We start from the raw sequence: 21,202 nt of genomic DNA on the forward strand, positions 1-21,202 counted from the left end.
TGCCTTGGAGCCTTTGCCTGGTCTTCCGGGTGGACGAAGGATCTTTTGGCCCACACTTCCTGCTAACTCTGTCTTGCGTGGGTATCTTCATCCCACCATGGTGAAAACCAGGGTCTGTCTTGCCCTTGGAAGCTGAAACCTAGGGGGTCTTTGATCATTTTTGTTGTTCTTTGCCCCAGTATATCTTGTGCATCCCAGTCCCTAACAGTCCTGTGTTAGTCCTACTTGTCTTTCAGAGACATTGGTCCCTGTCCCTGGTGGTCCAGCCTCCTGCTTCCCCTCTAGCTCGCTGCCCTGTAGCCCCCCATTTCCTGTGATTGTCCTGGATCTGCTCTCTGCCATGCCTCCATGCCTCAGTGACTCCCCAGGTCTCGGAGCAGTTGCAGCAGCTGTCTTCAGGACATAGCCCCTGAGTCTGACTTGTCTGTTGGTGTGAGCAGCTTGTGTGTGTGTGTGTGTGTGTGTGTGTGTGTGTGTGTGCGCGCATTTTCAATGTCTTGGCAAGTGTGTTTTAAAACAAGTAATTTTAATTTTAAGAGAACCCAAGTGAGCCTTTTGGTGCCTCGGTGACTATTGATGGTGTGACTTACGGATCTGGAACTGCAAGCAGCAAAAAACTTGCGAAGAATAAAGCTGGTAATGTGCTTGCTGGGTGTCGCAGAGACACACACACACTGCTGTGTTGACCTCACAGCCTGTGTGTGGTCAGGGAGGGGCTGAGCAGCAGTGGCAGTGAGGAGGGGTTGTGATGGGGTAAATTCATTGTATTTATGTAGTCATCTATCTTGTTTTTTAAGATTACGTGCTTATTGGAAAAGACTCATAGAAATGCAGTAAAATGTTAGAATTAAAAGTGGAAGCCCCCTTCTCTGCTCAGGGACAGCTGGGTCAGTGTCCCAGTTGTGCCTGGATGTGAATGTGCTCAGAGCCAGCAGGGCTGTGCTGGGTGCACATTCTGGAGCAGGTTTGTTTTTAAACCTAGAAAAATCGAGGTGTGCTACGAGACAAGAAGCAGGTGAATCATCATGCTGTCAGCATCCACCTTGAGTGGTTTTGACATTTATGAAGAGTATTTTCCCGAGTCCTTCAAACTCCAAACTTGTGAATACCACTCATTGAACATATATCATCCTTCATAAACCTCATTTTCAGATTAAGGCCCATTGCTCTTTTTGATCATGTGCTTTCTGTTCCCTTTTATGTCCGGCACTAATAGTTTTTGCCCCTACGTCAGGGTTATTGAGGCTTTTTAAGGAGTGGACCACATTGTGGGCTGCATATGGGATGCCCTACCAAGCCCTTGCACTTCCAGAGCAGCTTGCCACTCATCATGCGTGAAGTGGGTCAATTTTATCACTGTCTCTCTAGGTCTTGGGGTCAGTGAAAGTGTTTCTTGCTTCTTGGAATCAGATCCCCCCTTGGCGTTGCTTTCCTTTGGTGGGGTATGAGGAGGATGGTTGGCAGCCTCTTCGGGCTGTGTTTCCTGGGCTGGCTCTTTGTAGCACTTCACCCTGTCATCAGGAAAGCCTGTTGTCCTTGTTAGAGAGATTCTGCCTTGGCTCAACAAACTCGGTGTTTCCAAGGTTATAGAGCCGGTAACCATCAAAGTGGTGCTTGGTGTGGATGGAGGTGTCCTGGGGGCATTGCTGGTACTAGTCACCTGCCCTTCCCCCCACGTGCTGGAATCCATTTCCACCCCAGATCTCTGCCTCCAGCCCAGACTTTAGCTGATCTTTAGACATCTTTGCTTGGATGTCTTGCTAGCACTTAAAACTCTACAGGGCATGCTCAGCCATCAGCCTACCAGTTGTTGCACACACCCCTCCCTTCTCTCACCCAGTGTCCCGCTCTTCCATACTGGTGGATGGAAACCCTGTTCACATGGGTGCCTGTGCTGTCAGCATCTGAGCCATTTCCATACTTTGCCCTGGCAGTGTTTCCTACAGAGTGTCTGTCAGATATGGGTACTTCTTTTCTGCTTATAGCTGACACTGCCACCACTCCCCTGGTCGTAGACACCCATGGCAAGCAATTTGCTTTCAGACCACGATGCTTGGTCCTGGTCCTGCTGAGCTGTTTTCTTGCACACCACCAAAGTGATTCCTCTGAAACACAGATCTCACCTCCCTTTCCTGCTACAGATATTTCAGGGTAAAGGTACATACTGCTTAGTGTGGCTATCAGGCTGCCTGACTCTTGCCCTGCTTTCTCCTTTCCTCAGACTGTGCTTTTTCTCCTGTCTTTTCCTGTCCCTGTCTCCAAAGCACTGCTGCTGTGAAAAGGCCCTTATATACCCCTCTGAGCCGTGGTGACCCTGTGCACATACCCTCTCTCCTGATGGGAGCAGCCCCTTGGCCCTGTGTGGTAGCTGGCACACAGCTCACTGGAGACCTGGCGGGGTGTCTGCCTTCCCCTCCAAACTCTGGGAAGATGGCTATATCCAACCCCTCACCCTTGGGGTTTTTCTTTTTATAGCCCGAGCTACACTGGAAATCCTCATCCCCGACTTTGTTAAACAGACCTCTGAGGAGAAGCCCAAAGACAGTGAAGAACTGGAGGTGAGTGTTATGGTCCTGCCCTGCTCAGAGCTGTAGCCCCAATGCAGCCCTGCCCTGCAGTGTTAGCTCATGCTAGTGCTGTATATGAATGTGCTCATGTCCTCCATGCCCTGTAGTTAAGTATTTAATCATCCTAGCACCCAGGTTATTTTATTTTTTCATATTTCAAAAAAAGGAAACTTGCTTGTCTTTCTGCAAGCAGGAAAAATGTCATTTTTGTCGGAGACTTGCTTCTGTGTTTTACAAAGAGTGGTAAGAAGCTGAGTATATAAGTGTATTTGGATAAATCAACTCTCCCCTTACAGTAGATCCATGGTGGAAGTGAGTCTTTGAGGCACAGAGTCTAGAAAATTTGGATTGCTCTTTATATTAAGAACCGTTTAAACTAGTCAATTTTTTAGTAAATGTGACACTAGGGTAATTTGTAGCAAGGGCTTCTCAAACTCTGAAGGATTAATTTTTTATAACAGTTTTATTGAGATATAATTTGCATACCATATTTTAAGTTTCTTAGGATTGCTGTAACAAAGTACGACAAATTAGGTGGCTTATGAGAGCAGAAATGTATTGTCTCATTGTCCAGAATCAGAGTATTGGCCATGTTGATTACTTCTGAGGGCTCTGTCTCTATCCTAGCTTCTGGTGACATTTTTCAGATTATAGATCATGCCAGTCTCTGCTTCCATATTCATGTGGCCATTTTCCCTGTTTTTCTGTGTGTCTTATATAAAGACATCACTCATAGTGGATTGGAAGTTTCCTTTTGTTCCTGATTTGCTCAGGTTTTTCAGGAATGGATGTTGGGCTATCAAATGCTATTTCTGTGCCTATTAATAATCATGGTTTTGTTTTTTATTCTGTTACTATGGTGTATTACATAGCTTTTTGAATATTAAACCAACTTTGCCTTCCTGGCATAAATCCCACTTGATCATGGCATATAATTATTTTTATATGTTGCCAGATTTGGTTTGCTAGTATTTTGTTGAGAATTTTTGCGCCTATATTTATAAAGGTTATTGGTCTGTGGTTTTCTTTCCTTGTGATGTCTTTGTTTAGTGTCTAGTGTTAATATCAGGGTAATATTGGTCTCATAGAATGAGCTGAAAAGTGTTCCTTCCTCTTCTGTTGTCTGGAAGAGTTTGTGAAGGATTGGTAATAGTTCTTTAAATGTTTGGTGGAAATCACCAGTGAAGCCATCTGGACCCGAACTATTCTTTGTTTGCAGTTATTTAATTACTAACTCAACCTTTTTGCTTGTAGGTCTATTCTGATTTTCTCTTTCTTCTTGAGTCAGCTTTGGTAGTTGTGGATTTCTAGGAATTTTTCCATTTGATCTAAGCTATTCTTTGGCATAAATTTGTTCATAGTATTCTCTTGTAATCCTTTTTATTTCTGTTAAAGTTGTGATGCCCCACTTTGATTCCTGATTTTGGTAATATGAGTCTTCTCTCTCTTTTCCCTGGCTTTATCAGTCTTTACAAAGATCCAACTTTTGGTTTCATTGATTTTCCTCTATTATTGTTTATTCTCTATTTTATTTGTTTCCATTCTACTCTTTGTTATTTCCTTTGCCAGCTTTGGGTTAGGACGTTCTTTTACTGGTCTTAAGGCAGAAAGTTAGGTTACTGATTTGAGAGCATTCCTTTTAAATACAGAGTTTACAGCTATAAATTTTTCTGCATGTTCTACTTTAGCTGCATCCATAAGTTTTATTAAATTATGTTTTTGTTTTCATTCATCTCAAAGTATTTTCCAATTCCCCTGTGATTTCTTCTTTGAGCCATTGGCTATTTTAGGAGTGTGTTAACTTGCACATCTGTAATTCCTTTAGTTATTGATCTATTTAATTCCATGTGGCTAGAGAACATAGTTTGTATGATGTAATTCCTTTCAGATATGTCAAGGCTCATTTTATGACCTAACGTGGTCTAGCCTGGAGAATCTTCCATGTGCATTTGAGAATATTCTTTTGGATGGAGTGTTCTAGATGTCTTTTAGATGTAATTGGTTTATGATGCTCACTTCTTCTATTTCTTTGTTGATATTCTATCTTTCTGTCCATTATTAAAGGTGAGTTATTGAAGAATCTGTTATTTTGCTCTCTTCAGTTCTGCCAGCTTTCGCCTCGTAAATTTTGTGGCTCTGCTGTTAGATGCATATGTGTTTTTAATTGTTATATCTTCCTGATGGATTAATCTTTTTGTTATTATAACATATCCTTTATTTCTGGTAACAATTTTTGTCGTAGTCCTTTTTGTCTAACGTTAGTATAGTTATTCCAGTCTCTTGGTTTTCGCTTACATGATAAATCTTTACCCATTCTTTTACTTCGAACCTTTTTGTGTCTTTGAATTATATGTATGTCTTTTGTAGACAGTTCAAATTCACCATTCTGTCATTCTCTACCTTTTCGAGTTTTGAGTCAGTTTACATTTAATGTAGTTACAGATAGAATTTATGTATGCCCTTTTTCTATTTGTTTTCTGTCTTTTTGTTCCTCACTTCTTCCATTACTGCCTTCTTTTGTGTTGAATAGATATTTTCTAATGTGCCATTTTAATTTCCATATTTCTTTTACTTTACTTTTTGAGTTTTCTTAGTGGTTGCCCTCAGGAATTACAGTTGATATTAAAACTTAAAACAATCTAGTGCAGTTTAATACAAGCCTAGTTTCAATAGTATACAAACACTTTGCTTAATATAACCCTGTTTTTTTCCACCTCCTTTGTGCTATTATTGTCATACAGATTGCATCTTTATAGAGTTTAAGCCCATCAACCTAATTTTGTAATTATTGCTATATGCAATTGTCTTTTAAATCAGATAAGAGCAGAAAAGGGGTGTAAACAAAAGTACATTTACATTGCATTTTTTATTTATTTATGTAGTAACTTCTTAATTCTTTGTATGGATTCGAGTTTCTGTCTTGGGTCCTTTTATTTCAGCCTGAAAGTTTCTGTTTAGTATTTCTTGTAGGATAGGTCCACTGGCAGTGAATTATCTCAGCTTTTGTTTCTTTGGGAATGTCTTTTAATTTCTTCATTTTTGAAGAGTAATTCTGCTGGATATAGAATGCTCAGTGTCAACAGCCTTTTTCTCGATAGTGGAAATATGTCATTCTACCGCCTTCTCCACTCTAGTTTTTGATGAGAAGTCAGCTGTTACTCTTATAGAGGACCCCTTATAGGTGGTGAGTCACTTCTTTATTGCTGCTTTCAAGATTCTGTTTGTCTTTAGCCTTTAACAAGTGTCTACATCTGAATCTCTTGAGTTTATTCTATTTAGAGTTTGTTGAGCTTTTTGAATGTGTAAGTTAATGGTTTTCATCAAATTTGGGAAGTTTTTGGCCACTAAGCCTTCGTATATTTTTTTATCCTTTCTTTCTCCTCTCTCTTTCTGGACTCCCATTATATATAAGTTGGTATACTTACTGGGTGTCCCAAAGGACTCTGAGGACCTGTTCTTCATTCTTCATTCCTTTGTTTCTCAGACTGGATATCCTCAGTTGACCTATCTTCAGGTTCACCAATTCTTCTGTCTGCTTGAATCTGCTATAGAACCCCTCTAGTGAATATTTCAGTTATTGTACTTATCCATTTCAGAATTTGTTTTGTTTTTTATAATTTGTCTTTGTTGATATTCTCCATTTGATGAGACATTGTTATCTTACTTCCTTTAATTGTTTAGGCATGATTTATTTTAGCTTTTCTGACTGTATGTATTATAGCTGATTTAAAGTCTTTGTCTAGTTAAGACCAACTTTCTCGGGGACAGTTTCTATTGACCACTTCTTTTCCTAGTGAATGGTCTATACTTTTGTTTCTTTGTGTGTCTTATCATTTTTTGTTGAAAAATAAACATTTTAGATAATATAGTGAGGCAACTCTAGAAGTCAAATTATCCCCCTCCCCAGAATTTATTTATTTATTTTTAAAATTAGTTTGTTGGTGTTGTTGAGAATATACACAGCAGAGCATACGCCAATTCAACAGTCTCCCCATGTACAACTCAGCAACATTCCCACCTTCCTTTTCTGAGTTGTTCCTCCCTCGTTAACATAAACTTATTGCCCCCCAAGTTTCCCCTCCAGTGTTCGGAGTTGCTGTTGTCAGTTTGATCCCAAGTAGATAATTCTAAAAAGAGCATAGTGCTTAAGGCAGACATTTTCCACCAGTTAAGCCAAACTACTGTTTGGTTTTAAGAAAACTTCAGGGAACATTTTTAGTTTAATATCCAAAGAGTACCCCAGGGCAACAGTTTCAGGGATTCATTCAGCCTCCATGGCTCCAGGAAGTATGGAATCTATGAGAATTTGAAGTTCTGTTCTGCATTTGGGTTTATTTTTGCTGTTTATTGTTGATGTTTTTGTTGCTATTTGCTTAGTGACTTTCTTGAACTAATTCTTTGAAATCTCTATGTTGTATGTGGCCACTGAAGTCACTCCTCGGTTTAGTGGTTAGCTAATGACTAGAGATTTTCTTAAATGCCCTGAATCTGTAAGTCTCCTACCATTTGCTCAGGAGCTCTGTGTGTGTGCTGGGCATGCCTTCAATGCTGTAGCAGTTTACAGCTCTGCCTTAGCATTCACTTCCTGTTTGCACAGAGCCTCTGGGTCAACTAGAAATGAGAATTTTGGGACTTCTCAAGACTTCACTGGACTGCTACACTGCCCTAGACATGTGTGTGACCATCCAGATCCCCAGAACTGTGTAGGAACTCTTCAAAGCCACCTATGGACATCTCATTTCCCAGTTTTCCTTTTAAGGTTTTTGACCAGCCTCTTGTTTGCCCAGTTGGTATCATAGCCTCCGGTTACTGTAATGTGAAATAATTGCTGCTGATTATTTTTGACAGCTGCCTTAAGTATGGGGCTGTTTACACTGAGTGAGATCTTGAGTCTAATTCAATAAAGACAGTTCCCATGAACGGGACTTTTTATGGAGCTGCCAACAGGCCAAATAATGACAGTTCTCCTGGGGATGGAGTTTTTTGGGAGCTACAAGCCCATTCTGCCTTCTTCAGTGGCTCCTAGGCTGCTGTTTTTCACAGCTACTGTGTTTCCAAGGCTGCTGGTTTTCAAGGCTTCCATGGAGCTGGGGAGAGGGGAGTAGGAATAGCTCAAGAAAAAAAACAACACAAAGCTTATTGTGGTAAAAACGGTCTAGGGGTGATGTCTGATCTCCTTTGACTTCACAAGGGGAAAGGAGAATCAAGATGAACAACCCAAGGCTGATTCCCATGAGGTGGAGGTTAGACATGCCTTCTCTCTCTGCCATCTTTACCAATTCTGACACCAACCATCCCTCCTACAGCATGCTGTATTTTTCCGCTGGATTCGATAAATCATTGCAGTGGCCACACACAACTCACAGACCGCCACGATTATGGGGTTTATTAGGGAAGTAACAGGTTACAATTCATTCAGGCTTAGGAACACTCAGGATACGTTTTTCCATCAGGGCAACCTCTTCCCAGCCGTGCTCACAGGCATGCCTCTCCCTGGGCCTAGGCCTCTGTCCAAAGGCACTCAGCTTTCTCTCTCTGTGGGCTGGGAAGCCCATTGTGTCATCTCCTGCTGCCAGGTCTTTCCTACTGCTGCTTCTCATTGTCTTCAGGGGTGCACCTTGTTACCTCTTTCTTGGTCTCCTGCGTTCAGGAACTCCTCAGCACGGGGATCCTGGGTCCAAAGGACACGCTTTCCACTCCTGGCTGTTCTTTCTTGGTAGTAGGATCCTCCTCCCTGCTCTGGAATTGGATCTCTTTTAAAACAAAACTGACAGGTCCCCTTGGTGGGCTACATTTACCCTATCACACAGTCCCGCCCAATCACCTGAGTTGGAGTTCCAAGACCATGGCTAGAAAGGCCACACAAAAATAATCACACCATGTGTTCTTACCGAGATTCAGCTGTTTTTCTTGAATAAATGCTCCTCGGATTGTTGCAAGCCTGAGTTTAATTTCCAGAGTTCTGAAAAAGTTGATTTTGCCAGTATTCTTTTATGAAGGAGCTGATTTTTTTCAAGGTCCTTATTCTTCCATTCCAGAAGCGCTTTGGAACGCATTTTTGGAAATTTCAATTCTTTGTGGACTTACACTCCTGGAAAATAAAGCATCCAGAATAATGTTAAATTGCATACAAGTTTGCAAATGATTATTGTGCTTTGTGTAACTTTGTTTATTGTGGACAGGCCACAGATTGCAGACCCCACTCAGAGCAGGCACAGTTTCAAAGAATGAGCTCCTCCAGGGAAAATCACTTTCATCTTTTTTTACTGAGTGACCCATGTTGTGGAAAAGGTGTCTCTCAGGAAGGTTTCCAAGTACCTAGAGCCCTTCCACCCTGCCACAACTCTTGGAGTAGGTTGTTGTAGATGATGGTACCTTGGGCTGGGTAGGTTTTGGCTGTCATTGGTAGGAGGTGGCTGCAATATGAACAGATGACGTGGGTTCTGGTACTGGGGAGATGACCTGGCCTGGGCAGATGGAGGACTGTGTGACTCAGGCAGGCATTGTTGGGGAGGTGACTTTGCTGGGATGCAGAGTTGGGATCTGAGCAGGCTCTGCTGTTGACCCCTAGAGGGTCACACTTGTCCGAGGTACCTGGACTCACATCCAGTTTGCCTGTGGATATAACCATTGTAAACATAACCGCAATTGAAGTGAATTAAGATTGGTTTGAGAAATCTTTAATATGTGGAGATAATTGAAAATTCTGTAGGGTAGTTAGTGCCGGGATTGGGAATGTCTGGCTTTAAGGTAACATCTAAGACTATCTTCTTTTACTGTGGTAGGCTCAGAGACACCAACACCATGTTAAGTTGGTTGTTGAATAGATAAGCAATCCATTCCATTACTTAATCAATCTGAAAGTCTTTGCTTGCACTTACTTTAGTCTGCATTTGTTGGTGTTTGGTGTCAGTGAAGTTGTCTGAGCAGGAGCTGGCCAGTTTTTACTATGCCAGCGCACCAAAACCAAACCTGTTGCTGTCAGGTTGATCACGACTTACAGTGATCCTACAGGACAGAGTAGAACTACCCCATTGGGTTTCCAGGGAGTGACTGGTGGATTTGAACTGCTAACCTTTTGGATAGCAGCGAGCTTTTAACCACTGAGCCAGCAGAGCTCCATGCCACCTTAGGGACCCAGAGTATACTCTGTGGCTCCTCCAGCCTAGACAGGATGGTGTGTGTTTCTGAGCAACCTCTACTTCTGCTGAACTGAGGGGCTCTTTCTGTAGCTCTAGTTCCTTGGTCTGTCCTAGCTGCCTGCTGGGGCCTCCTCCCGTTTGGCTGTGCCTCTGAGCACACCTTTCCCCCTGACCCAGGAGACCCCAACGCAGGATGCAGCTTGCCTGGGCAGCACTACAACCCCACTTGGGCCTTGAGCTCTGGGTGGCAGCAGTCTCATGATTAGTGGGACCAAGCCTCTTCTCTGCTCCAGGTGCATTGTTCTGATGAAGCCCAGTTGGCTATCTTTATTCTCAGCTATTCTCTACTTGCCCACCTCTCCTCCTGCTCTCAATCCTCAACCTACAGTGTCATTATGACCTCTGCCTGGTCTCTGGAGCCTTTTTGCATCAGGCCTATGGAGAGGTGTCTGTTAGGCAGAGGCTGGATTTGTGGAAGTCAGAACACGGGCAGGTTGGGGCTGACGTGCACTCTTTCCTTCATGCAGACAAGACAGCATACGTCGTGTTGTTGCTGGCCAGGGCAATGCTAAGATTCAGGGTCTTATTATGTGTTCTGGGGCTCTTTTGGGAAGCAGAAGGATCTTTCTAGAAATCACACTGGAAAGCAGTCTGAGAAAGAGGGCAGTTTCCCCAGGTGGAAAAGTGTGTGTGGGATGGGTACCAAGTGGGCAGCTTTCACCTGGGCTTGGAAATCTCAGTTAAAACTTTCCTTGGTCTAGGGGTACCTTCTGAATATGCTTGAGAGCTTCTTGGAAAGTTTTTTTTTTTTTTACTAATTTAAAGTTATAGATGTATGTGCATTCTGTGTTTTTCCACCTGTTTCAAAGTCTGTTAGGAGAATGCTCTTTTCCCTCTGGTTGGAGGGGATGTTAAATAGCTGACCGACAAAGGAACTGGACATCTTTTGATCCTGAATCCTGAAAAGTTGGCCATAGTCTTGCTGTTCCTGTGCTTGTGGTTCCTCCTGGGGATTCTTGGGCTTCAGCAACCCGTTGGTGGCAGGGTATATCTTTAGCTGTCCAGTGGCTCCTGCCCTGTGATGACCGTGTGGAGTCAGAGCGCAGAGCACTGGAGTCTGCAGACGTAGTGGTGTGTATTTGGAATAGGACAGGTGGGTACGTGTCACCACAGTATTGGAATGGGAGTTCTTGATTCAGGTGGTGGTGAGCCCTTAAAGGGGCTCATAGGCTTATGGAGCAGTGGGGCGGGGGTGGGGGGCATCTGGAGATACAAAGGTGTGGGCAGGATGGGGCCATGGTGCTTTGAGAACTCTGCCTGCCAGTTGGTATCTGTGAAGGGCAATGACCACATAGTCACTGGGGAAGATGGCCTGGCATGAAAGCACACTTACTACTAGGGAGTGTATGTTCATGCGTCTTCACAACCTTTGTGCCACTGTGCCTAGAGTGGGCTTTCCTTTGCCACTTACTGGCCCTGTGGGGAAGAGGCTCATTATAGAGCGTATTTGTCACTTGATTAAACAAAGAAAAAAAGGTGAACACAGTTGGCACGCTAACTCTTTTTAATTTGTTGTTGTTACGTGCTGTCGATGTACAACAGAATGAAACACTGCTTGGTCCTGTGCCATTCTCACAATCATTGCTATGCTTGAGCCCAACATTGCAGCCACTGTGTCAGTCCATTGTATTGAGGGTCTTTCTTTTGCTAACCCTCTACTTTACCAAGCATAATGTCATTCTCCACACTGACTGGTCCTCCTGATAACATGCCCAAAATTACATGAGATGACGTCTCACCATTCTCACTTTTAAGGAGCTTTCTGGCTGTACTTCTTCCAAGACAGATTTGTTTGCTCTTCTCACAGCCCTTGGTGTATTCAATATTCGCCAACACCGTAATTCAAAGGCATCAGTTCCTCTTCAGTCTTCCTTATTCATTGTCCAGCTTTTGCATGCATATGAGGTGATTCAGAGTGCCGTGGCTTGGGACAGGTGCACCTTAGTCTTCAAAGAGTCATCTTTGCTTTTTAACACTTTTGTAGCAGATTTACCCAGTGCAATACATTGTATGATTTCTTGACTGGTGCTTTCACGGGTGTTGATTGTGGATCCAAGTAAAATGAAACCCTTAACAACTTTAATATTTTCTCCTTTTATCAGGATGTTGCTTATTGGTCCAGCTGTAAGCTTGTATGTTTTCTTTATGTTGAGGTGTAATCCATACTGAAGGCTGTGGTCTTTGATCTTCATCAGTAAGTGCTTCAAGTCCTCTTCACTTTCAGCAAGCAAGATTGTGTTATCTGCATATCGAAGGTTGTTAATGAGTCTTCCTCCTCTAATCCTGATGCCCCGTTCTTCTTCACATAGTCCAGTTTCTGGGATTATTTGCTTGGCATACAGTTTGAATAAGTACGGTGAAAAGATACAACCCTGGTGTGCACACGCCTGATTCTAAACCACTCAGTATCCTGTTGTTCTGTTCAAATGACTACCTGTTGGTCTGTGTACTGGTTCTGCATGAGTACAATCAAGTATTCTGGAATTCCCATTCTTCAGAGTGTTGTCCATAATTTGTTATGATTCACACAGTTGAATGACTTTGCGTAGTAAATAAAACACAGGTAAATGTCTTTCTCATATCCTCTGCTTTCAGCCATGATCCATCTGACATTAGCAGTGATATCCCTTGTTTCATATTCTCTTGTGAATTCAGCTTGAATTTTCAGCAGTTCCCCGTTGATGTATGGCTACAACTACTTTTGAATGATCTTCAGTAAAATTTTACATGTGTGTGATACTGTTTGATAATTCCACATTTTGTTGGATCACTTTTCTTTGGAATAGGCACGTATATGGCTCTTTTCTAGTCAATTGGCCGGGTAGCTATTTTCCAAACTTCTTGGCATAGATGAGTGAGTGCCTCTAGCACCGCATTAGTTTGTTGAAACATCTCAGTTGGTATTCTGTCAATTCTTGGAGGCTTGTTTTTTGCCAGTGCCTTCAATGACGCTTGGACTTCTTCCTTCAGCACAATCAGTTCTTGATCATATGCTACCTCCTGAAATGGTTGAACATCAGCCAATCCTTTTTGGTACAGTGAATCTGTGTGTTCCTTCCATTGTCTTTTGATGCTTCCTGTGTCATTCAGTATGTTGCCCATAGAATCCTTCAATATTGCAACTTGAGTATTTTCTTCAGTTCTTTCAGCTTGAGAAATGCCGAACGTGTTCTTCCGTTTTGGTTTTCTAACTCCACATCTTTGCACATTTGATTATATTTTACTTTGTCTTCTTGAGCTGTCCTTTGAAATCTGTTCAGCTTTTTTACTTCATCATTTCTTCCTTTCACTTTGGCTACTCTACATTCAAGAGCTAGTTTCAGAGTCTCTTCTAACATCCATCTTGGTCATTTCTTTCTTTCCTGTCTTTTTAATGACATTTTGCTTTCTTCATGTATGATGTCCTTGATGTCATCCCACAACTCCCCTGGTCTTCAGTCATTAGTGTTCAGTGCATCAAACCTATTCCAGAGATGGTCTCTAAATTCAGAGGGGATGTACTTGAGGTCATATTTTGGCTCTCGTAGACTTGTTTTAACTTTCTTGAACTTCAGCTTGAACTTGCATATGAGCAATTGATGATCTGTTCCAAAATTAGCCCCTAGCATTGTTCTGACTGATGATATTGAGCTTCTCCATTGTCTCTTTCCATAGATAACAGTCAATTTGATTCCTGTATATTCCGTCTGGCGAGGTCCACGTGTATGGGCGCTGTATATGTTGTTGAAAAAAGGTATTTGCAATGAATAAGTCATTGGTCTTGCAGAATTCTACCATGCGACCTCTCGCATCGTCTTTTATCACCAAGACCATATTTTCCAACTGTCAATCTTCTTTGTTTCCAACTTTGACTTTCCAGTCACCATTAATTATCAGTGCATCTTGATTGAATGTTTGGTCAATTCCGGACTTCAGAAGTTGGTAAAAATCTTAAATTTCTTCATCTTTGACGTTAGTGGTTGATGCATAAATTTGAATAATAGTTGTATTAACTGGTCTTCCTTGTAGGTATATGGCTGTTTTCGTATCACTGACAGTGTACTTCAGGATAGATCAAAAAGAATGATGAATGCGATGCCATTCCTCTTCAATTTGTCATTTCTGGCATAGTAGACCATATGATTGTCCAATTGAAAATGGCCTATACCAGTCCATTTCAGTTCACTAATGCCTAGGATTAGAGAAGAAGTTGGAAACAAAGAAGAAGGACCAATAATTGGAAAATATGGCCTTGGTGATAGCATGATAGAATTTTGTAGGACCAACAACTTCATTGCAAATACCTTTTTTCATCAGCATAAACGACAGCTATACACATGGACCTTGCTAGATGGAATATACAGGAATCAAATCAGCTACATCTGGAAAGAGATGATGGAAAAGCTCAATGTCATCATTTAGAACAAGGCCAGGAGCTGACTGTGGACCAGACCATCAATTGCTCTTACGCAAGTTCAAGTTGAAACTGAAGAAAATTAGAACAAATCTATGAGACCCAAAGTACAACCTTGAGTATATCCCACGTGAATTTAGAGACCATCTCAAGAATAGATTTGACGAGTTGAACACTGACGATCAAAGTTGTGGAATGACATCAGGGACATCATACAGTAAGAAAGCAAGAAGTCCTTAAAAAGACAGAAAAGAAACAGAAGACCAAAATGGATGTCAGAAGAGACTCTGAAATGTGCTCTTGAATGTTGAGCAGCCACAGCAAAAGGAAAAAATGATCAAAGAACTGAACAGAAGATTTCGAATGGGGAGCTTAGGAAAAGAAAGTATTACAATTAATGACATGTGCAAAGAGCTTGAGATAGAAAACCAAAAGAGAAGAACACGCTTGATATTTCTCAAGCAGACGGAACTGAAGAAAAAATTCAAGCCTCTAGTTGAATAGTGAAGGATTCTATGGGGAATATATTAAATGACACAGGAAGCTTCAAAAGGAAATGGAAGGAATACACAGAGTCATTACACCAAAAAGAATTGGTTGATGTTCAACCATTTCAAGAGGTAGCATATGATCAGGAAAACCGATAGTACTGAAGGAAGAAGTCCAAGCTCCACTGAAGGCATTGGTGAAAAACAAGGCTCCAGGAATTGACGAAATATCAGTTGAGATGTTTCAGCAAACGGATGCAGAACTGGAAATGCTCACTCATCTATGCCAAGAAATTTGGAAGACACCTGCCCAGCCAGTCAACTGGAAGAGATCCATATTTGTGCCTATTCCCAAGAAAGGTGATCCAACCACATGTGGAAATTATTGAGCAATATCACTAATATCACATGCAAGCAAAATTTTGTTGAAGATCATTCAAAAGCAGCTGCAGCAGTATATTGACAGGGAACTGCCAGAAATTCAGGCTGGATTCAGAAGAGGATGTGGAACCAGGGGTATCATGCTGATGTCAGATGGATCCTGGCTGAAAGCAGAGAATACCAGGAGGATGTTTACCTGTGTTTTATTGACTATGCAAAGGCATTCGACTGTGTGGGTCATAACAAATTATGGATAACATTGCAAAGAATGGGAATTCTAGAACACTTAATTGTGCTCATAAGGAACCTGTACATAGATCAAGAGGCAGTTGTTTGGACAGAACAAGGGGATACTGCATGGTTTAAAGTCAGGAAGGGTGTGCGTCAAGGTTGTATCCTTTCACCATACTTACTCAGTCTGTATGCTGAGCAAATAATCTGAGAAGCTGGACTTACGAAGAAGAACAGGGCATCAGGATTGGAGGAAGACTCATTAACAACCTGCATTATGCAGATCACAACCTTGCTTACTGAAAGTGAAGAGGACTTGAATCACTTACTGCTGAAGATCAAAGACCACAGCCTTCAGTACGGATTACAGTTCAACATAAAGGAAACAAAAATCCTCACGACTGGACCAATAACCAACTTCATGATAAATGGAGAAACGACTGAAGTTGTCAAGGGTTTCATTTTACTTGGGTCCATAATCAACAGCCATGGAAGCAGCAGTCAAGAAATCAGAAGACTCACTGCATTGGGCAAATCTCCTGCAAAGGACCTCTTTAAAGTATCGAAAAGCAAAGATGTCACCTTGAAGACTAAGGTGCACCTGACCCAAGCCATGGTGTTTTCAGTCACAACATATGCCTGTGAAAGCTGGACAATGAATAAGGAAGTCTGAAGAATTGAATTGTGGTGTTGGCAAAGAATATTGAATATACATACCATGGACTGCCAACAGAACGAACAAACCTGTCTTGGAAGAAGTACAACCAGAATGCTCCTTAGATGCAAGGATGGCAAAACTGTGTCTTACATATTTGGACATGTTGTGAGGAGGGATCAGTCCCTGGCAAAAGACATCATGCTTGGTAAAGTACAGGGTCGGGAAAAGAGGAAGACCCCCAACTAGATGGATTGACATAGTGGCTGCAACAGTGGGCTCAAGCATAACAATTGTTAGCAAGATGCAGGACCGGGCATTGTGTCCTTCTGTGGTACACAGGGTCACTATGAGTCGGAACCGAGTCAACGGCACCTAACAACAACATTGCCTAGGATATTGATCTTCATGTGTTTGATTTCATTTTTGACGACTTCCAGTTTCCCTAGATTCATACTTCATACATTCCACGTTTTGATTCTTAATGGATGTTTGCAGCTGTTTATTCTCATTTTGAGTTGTGTCACATCTGCAAATGAAGGTTTTGAAAGCTTTACTCTATGCACATTATTAAGGTCCACTCTACTTTGAGGAGGTCGCTCTTCCCCAGCTATATTTTGAGTGCCGTGAACTGCTAGGAGAACGAACAAATCAATCTTTAAGGAAGTACAGCCAGAATACTCCTTAAAAGTGAGGACGGAGAGACAGTTGCCTATTTCTGGCGATTAAGCACAAGGAGAGGGATCAATCATTAGAGAATGACATCATGCTTGGTAAAGTAGAGGGTCAGCAAAAAGAGAGGAGGACTCTCATTGATACAGCGGCTGCAACAATGATCTCAACTTGAGGGTGGTGCAAGCTCGGGCAGTGTTTCGTTCTGTTACACATAACGTAGCTCGTGCATTGCAGCCGACTGACTCTGATGTCTCACAACAATACACTTAAGTATTTCGTGCTTTTTGGTGCTTTTGTAAATGGTTGTGTATTTGAGTTTCAGTTCTGATTGTTCATTGGTAGCATATTTTAGAAATACGTTTACTTTTTGGATGTTGACCTTGTATCCTGTCACTTTGCTAAACTTATTTATTCTGTAGATTTCTTTGGATTTGCTACACACAGGATCGTGTCATCTGTGATTAAAGATGGTTTTACTTTTGCCTCCCCAATCTGGTTGCCCTTTATTTCTTTTGCTGGAGCCTGTTTGACCACTTCGTTCTTCTGAGAGTATGTTTTCCAGACACATGTGCCATGTGTCTCAGCTTTGGATCTATCAGGGAGGATCCTGGGAACCTGTTGGATGTATAGGTCGTTCTTAACCTGCTTAGCTGTGCCTCCAGGTCCCCATCCCAGATACTGACTGCTAGTTAGCAATTGGATTTTCACAGGCTGATAGAATCAGACATTGCTTATTGGCTGCCTGGCCAGCCAGAGAGGATGATTCCAAGGTATAACATTTTGATGAGTACCTTTTCCTGGAAGCAGACATACACTGAAAACCCACAGTGATGCAGGTGCTTGAGAGTAGAGGCAGGTAATGTGGCTTCTTTGAAGACAGTGGCCAAACTACACTCAACAAAATCAGCAGTACTCCTCAGAAATAGTGCCTTCCTTTATTCTACACACACGGCCACTGAGCACCTCCTGAAAGCTTGAAGCAGGTTGAGAGGAGAGGAACCCATTCCACACCTGCAGGCAACCACACCCCATACCTTCCTGCCCAGACCAACAGCCTGGTTGGCAGTGTCACTCTGTAGAGAAGTCTTGGTACACCTTCGGGACCTCAGAAGTTAGGTGCTTGAATTGTTTGATCCTCTGCTTCCTCATGTGCCCACGACCTTCGAGACCATGGTCATCTCTCTCAGTTCCAGGTCTCTGTAGACCTCCTCACAACAGGCCTGGTAGAAGCTCTGTGAAGGTCATGGGCTCGTTGTGGTGCCCCATTGACTGGTGGACCCAACTCTTTCTTTCTCTGATGTAAGTTCTTAGTTTGTTTGCTTGCCAGCTGGGGAAAGTTATCCGTTCCTCAAAATCTCGAGGGGGCTCCTCTCCATGGAGTGGGGCAGGGTCTCCTGAGTGGGAGAGATGGCATCTTCCCTTCCCCCAGAAGGTGGTCTCAGTTTGTGCCTGGTCTCTGGGGAAATGGAGCAGTCAGTATTTGCGTCAGCCCCTCCCACTGGTTGGCTCTTTTCCTATTGAAGCAGTTTGGCTCTGTCTGGTGAGCCTTGCCATTTTTCTCTTCAGCTTACCTGGTCGTTGTCATATGGAACGTCCCCATTTCTCCCATCAACTGGTTAACGTGGTTTCCTGTTAACCCTTAATCTTTTTGTTCTTTGGTCAAGGTAGTTGATTCCAGAGCCTGCACAACTTTCCATGTGTATGAAGCCTGGGGCCCTGGCCAGGCCCTTCTTTCCCACCCTCTGCTCTGGTGATCTGGCCTCTGCTGATGGAGGCTTATCCTTCAGAGAACTTGTCTGTTTAAAGTACATGTTTTGTAACTTATCTTCTCTCTTTTATAATTGCACTTACGATGATCTTAAAGTGTTCCTTTTAAGGCTGTTTGCCTTCAGATTTCTGACTGGTAGTCCTCTGTTGATCAGAACTCGGTTTAGCAAAGGCCCCACAGCTGGCCTCTTTGCAGCCCAGCCACTCTGGTGCCCTCTCTTCAGCTCAGTCAGATATAGCTGTTCACCCATGTCACAGAGGAGCAGGGCACGGTGGGATAGAAAGATAGGCAACAGGACAGCGAGGTTCAGAGTGTGTCCTTAAAACCGTTGTATATCTAGAAGTGGTAGTAAAGCAATAAGGAGAACAGTAAACTTCCAAGAGAAAATCAAACAGCGTGGGAAGCAGGATCGAGAGGCTGGTGTGTGTGGTACAGAACTTAGGAGCGTCTGGCTTTGTTTTGTAGTATTTTAACCACATCAGTATTGAGGACTCGCGGGTCTATGAGCTGACCAGCAAGGCCGGACTGTTGTCTCCATATCAGATCCTCCACGAGTGCCTTAAAAGGTAAAGGGCAGGGAGGGGTCTTTTCTCCTGTAACTAAGGTGATAGAAGCCTTTCTTTGAATGTTGAACATTCTCATTTGCTGTTTGTCCTGGCTCAAGATGTGGTGCTAAATGGCTGATTTACTGCATGTTTTCCCTGCATGGATGGAAGTCTCTCAGTGCCTGACAGTAAGCCCACAACGTTGACATAGCCAGAGAACCCTCTTCTTCATCTGAGAACGTTTGAGAAGAAGGGTTGGCATTTCTTCAGGGAGCCTTAAAGAGGTTTCCCAAAGTAGCCCTCCCCAGAAACGGCCGTTTGTTCTTCCTCGCTTTTTTCACCATGTTTAAATGAAGCTTTATTGTCTTTGTTTTCCCTTAAAGAAACCATGGAATGGGTGACACGTCCATCAAGTTTGAGGTGGTTCCTGGCAAGAACCAGAAGAGTGAATATGTCATGGCCTGTGGCAAGCACACTGTGCGCGGGTGGTGTAAGGACACATTCCTCCCTCTCCCACAGGCTGGGCGTGCTCTCAGAGTACTGCGGGGGTGACGACTTGCTGGATGTTAGATGTGGGGTGATGGGCCCTTCTTGCCACCCCTCAGTGTGGGGCTTCTCTAGAAGCTACTTGTCTTCTGTCCCCTTCTCTAGTGCCTCCGTGGCTTGGCCCACCTGCTTCCAGCCATGGGCTGTCTGTAGCACGCACCCTGGGGGCATTCTTGAGCTCTAGACCTGTACGCTTCTGAAGTCATACCCACCAGCATTGTCATGCTGACACCTGAAACATTCAGCCTGAGGCAGGACTTGCAGAATTGCTCTCCTTCCATATTCCTCCCATTTCCCAGGGGCTCAGCTGGAGACCTTCCTAGGCCCTGTGTTCTCCTTGCAGAGTGCAGTCTCCTGCCACCACTCTTTCCCTCTAGCGTTCGGTCCCTGGATCGAGAAGAGGGGCCATCCTAGAAGTCCAGCCCGCATCCCAGCCCAGAGGCTCCATCTGACTTGTACCTAGAGGGTGGGGGCATTGCCCCTGCCTGCTGCCCACCCACCCTCACGTTGGTGGCATTTTTGTGTACCACCTGTACACTTTAACTCATGTTTGTATTTGAAGTAACCACTTTTAAAATTAATTTTAAGACCATGTATGTAACTACTATAAACTCAAAACCAGTGTGGTGTAAATTAGAAGGAAATGCACAAGTTGGCCCTGGGAATATTGCAGAGACACGTTCAGACCCAGGCGTCGTGTCTTCTGCCTGCAGAGGCTTTCCCTTGACCAGAGAGGCTGGGCCAGTAGCCCATGCTGAGCTGTAGGCATGTCCCCACTGAGCCTTGCTGCTGAACACTCTCAGAGGCGAGTCAGAAAGTGTAGGGCTCCTTTTGCCGTGGCCTGCTGGTGGCGCAGTCATAGGCCCTGCCTGGGAGGTGTGGGTGGCCTGGGGCTGCCCGTTCCCAGTGCTCTCCTGCCATGCGCCTTTCTCCAGGCTCATGTCCTGCCCTGGCCTCTCTGTCCCTCTGCCTAGAGACCCTTTCCCCACAGTAACACCAGCACCCCCTGAAAACTCATACTCTGGGAGGTCTTCTGGTGGAAGTCTCTCTCCCCATGTTATTTCTGTGTCACCTGCGCCTGCCCCGGAGGGCGCCTCAAGCCACATGCTTCACATGGCATCATGGGAACTTATCTGGGCCTCTAGAAGTGTGGGTTGTGGAGGGGGCCTCTTTAGCTGTGTGACCTTGGGCATGTCCCCTGAACTCTTGGAGCTTCTGATTGGCTACTCCACAAAACGGGGTGGAGGGAGCCTTGAACCCAGGGTTGTGAGAACATGGGTGCCCAGTGGAGTCATGGAGCTCTTCCCTCCTTTCCTGTAGAAATGGGCTTCTTGAGTTAAAGCCCGTGTGCCCTCCACTGGCTCTCAGACGTAGGGGCCAGCACACTGGCAGTGGCACTCCTTTCTGGCTGGGCAAGTGGGTGTGTTAGTATGTGCACACTTTTATGACTCCTCTGTTTTCTCTTCTTTTGGTAGGTAAGAATAAGAGAGTCGGCAAACAGTTAGCCTCCCAGAAGATCCTGCAGCTGCTGCACCCCCATGTCAAGAACTGGGGGTCCTTATTGCGCATGTATGGCCGTGAGAGCAGCAAGATGGTCAAACAGGTAATGACACTTCCTCAGATCCTGGGCAGCCAGGTGGTCTCTGCTTCTTGTTCTTCTGTTCCTGCCCTGGAGCTTCTGTCTGTGGTTCTGATGTCCAAAGAGGACAAAGCTGGGACTCTGGCTGTCTGCACCTCAGCCTGTGGCTCTG

The 21,202-nt window shown here is 43.7% G+C and overlaps 1 protein-coding gene across 3 annotated transcripts in view; it reads left to right on the forward strand.

The window, feature by feature from the left end:
* DGCR8 (DGCR8 microprocessor complex subunit) overlaps positions 1-21,202 on the forward strand; it is a 44,308-nt gene that overhangs the window by 17,541 nt on the left and 5,565 nt on the right. For all 3 annotated transcript variants that reach the window (XM_049865624.1, XM_049865622.1, XM_049865623.1), the window contains 5 exons: positions 538-636; positions 2,476-2,558; positions 18,826-18,926; positions 19,289-19,395; positions 20,927-21,054. In XM_049865624.1, coding sequence (XP_049721581.1) covers positions 538-636; positions 2,476-2,558; positions 18,826-18,926; positions 19,289-19,395; positions 20,927-21,054 — 518 coding nt within the window. The remainder of the gene's footprint in view (positions 1-537; positions 637-2,475; positions 2,559-18,825; positions 18,927-19,288; positions 19,396-20,926; positions 21,055-21,202) is intronic.

This window comes from Elephas maximus, chromosome 22, assembly GCF_024166365.1.
Source record: "Elephas maximus indicus isolate mEleMax1 chromosome 22, mEleMax1 primary haplotype, whole genome shotgun sequence".
NCBI classification, from domain to species: domain Eukaryota; kingdom Metazoa; phylum Chordata; class Mammalia; order Proboscidea; family Elephantidae; genus Elephas; species Elephas maximus.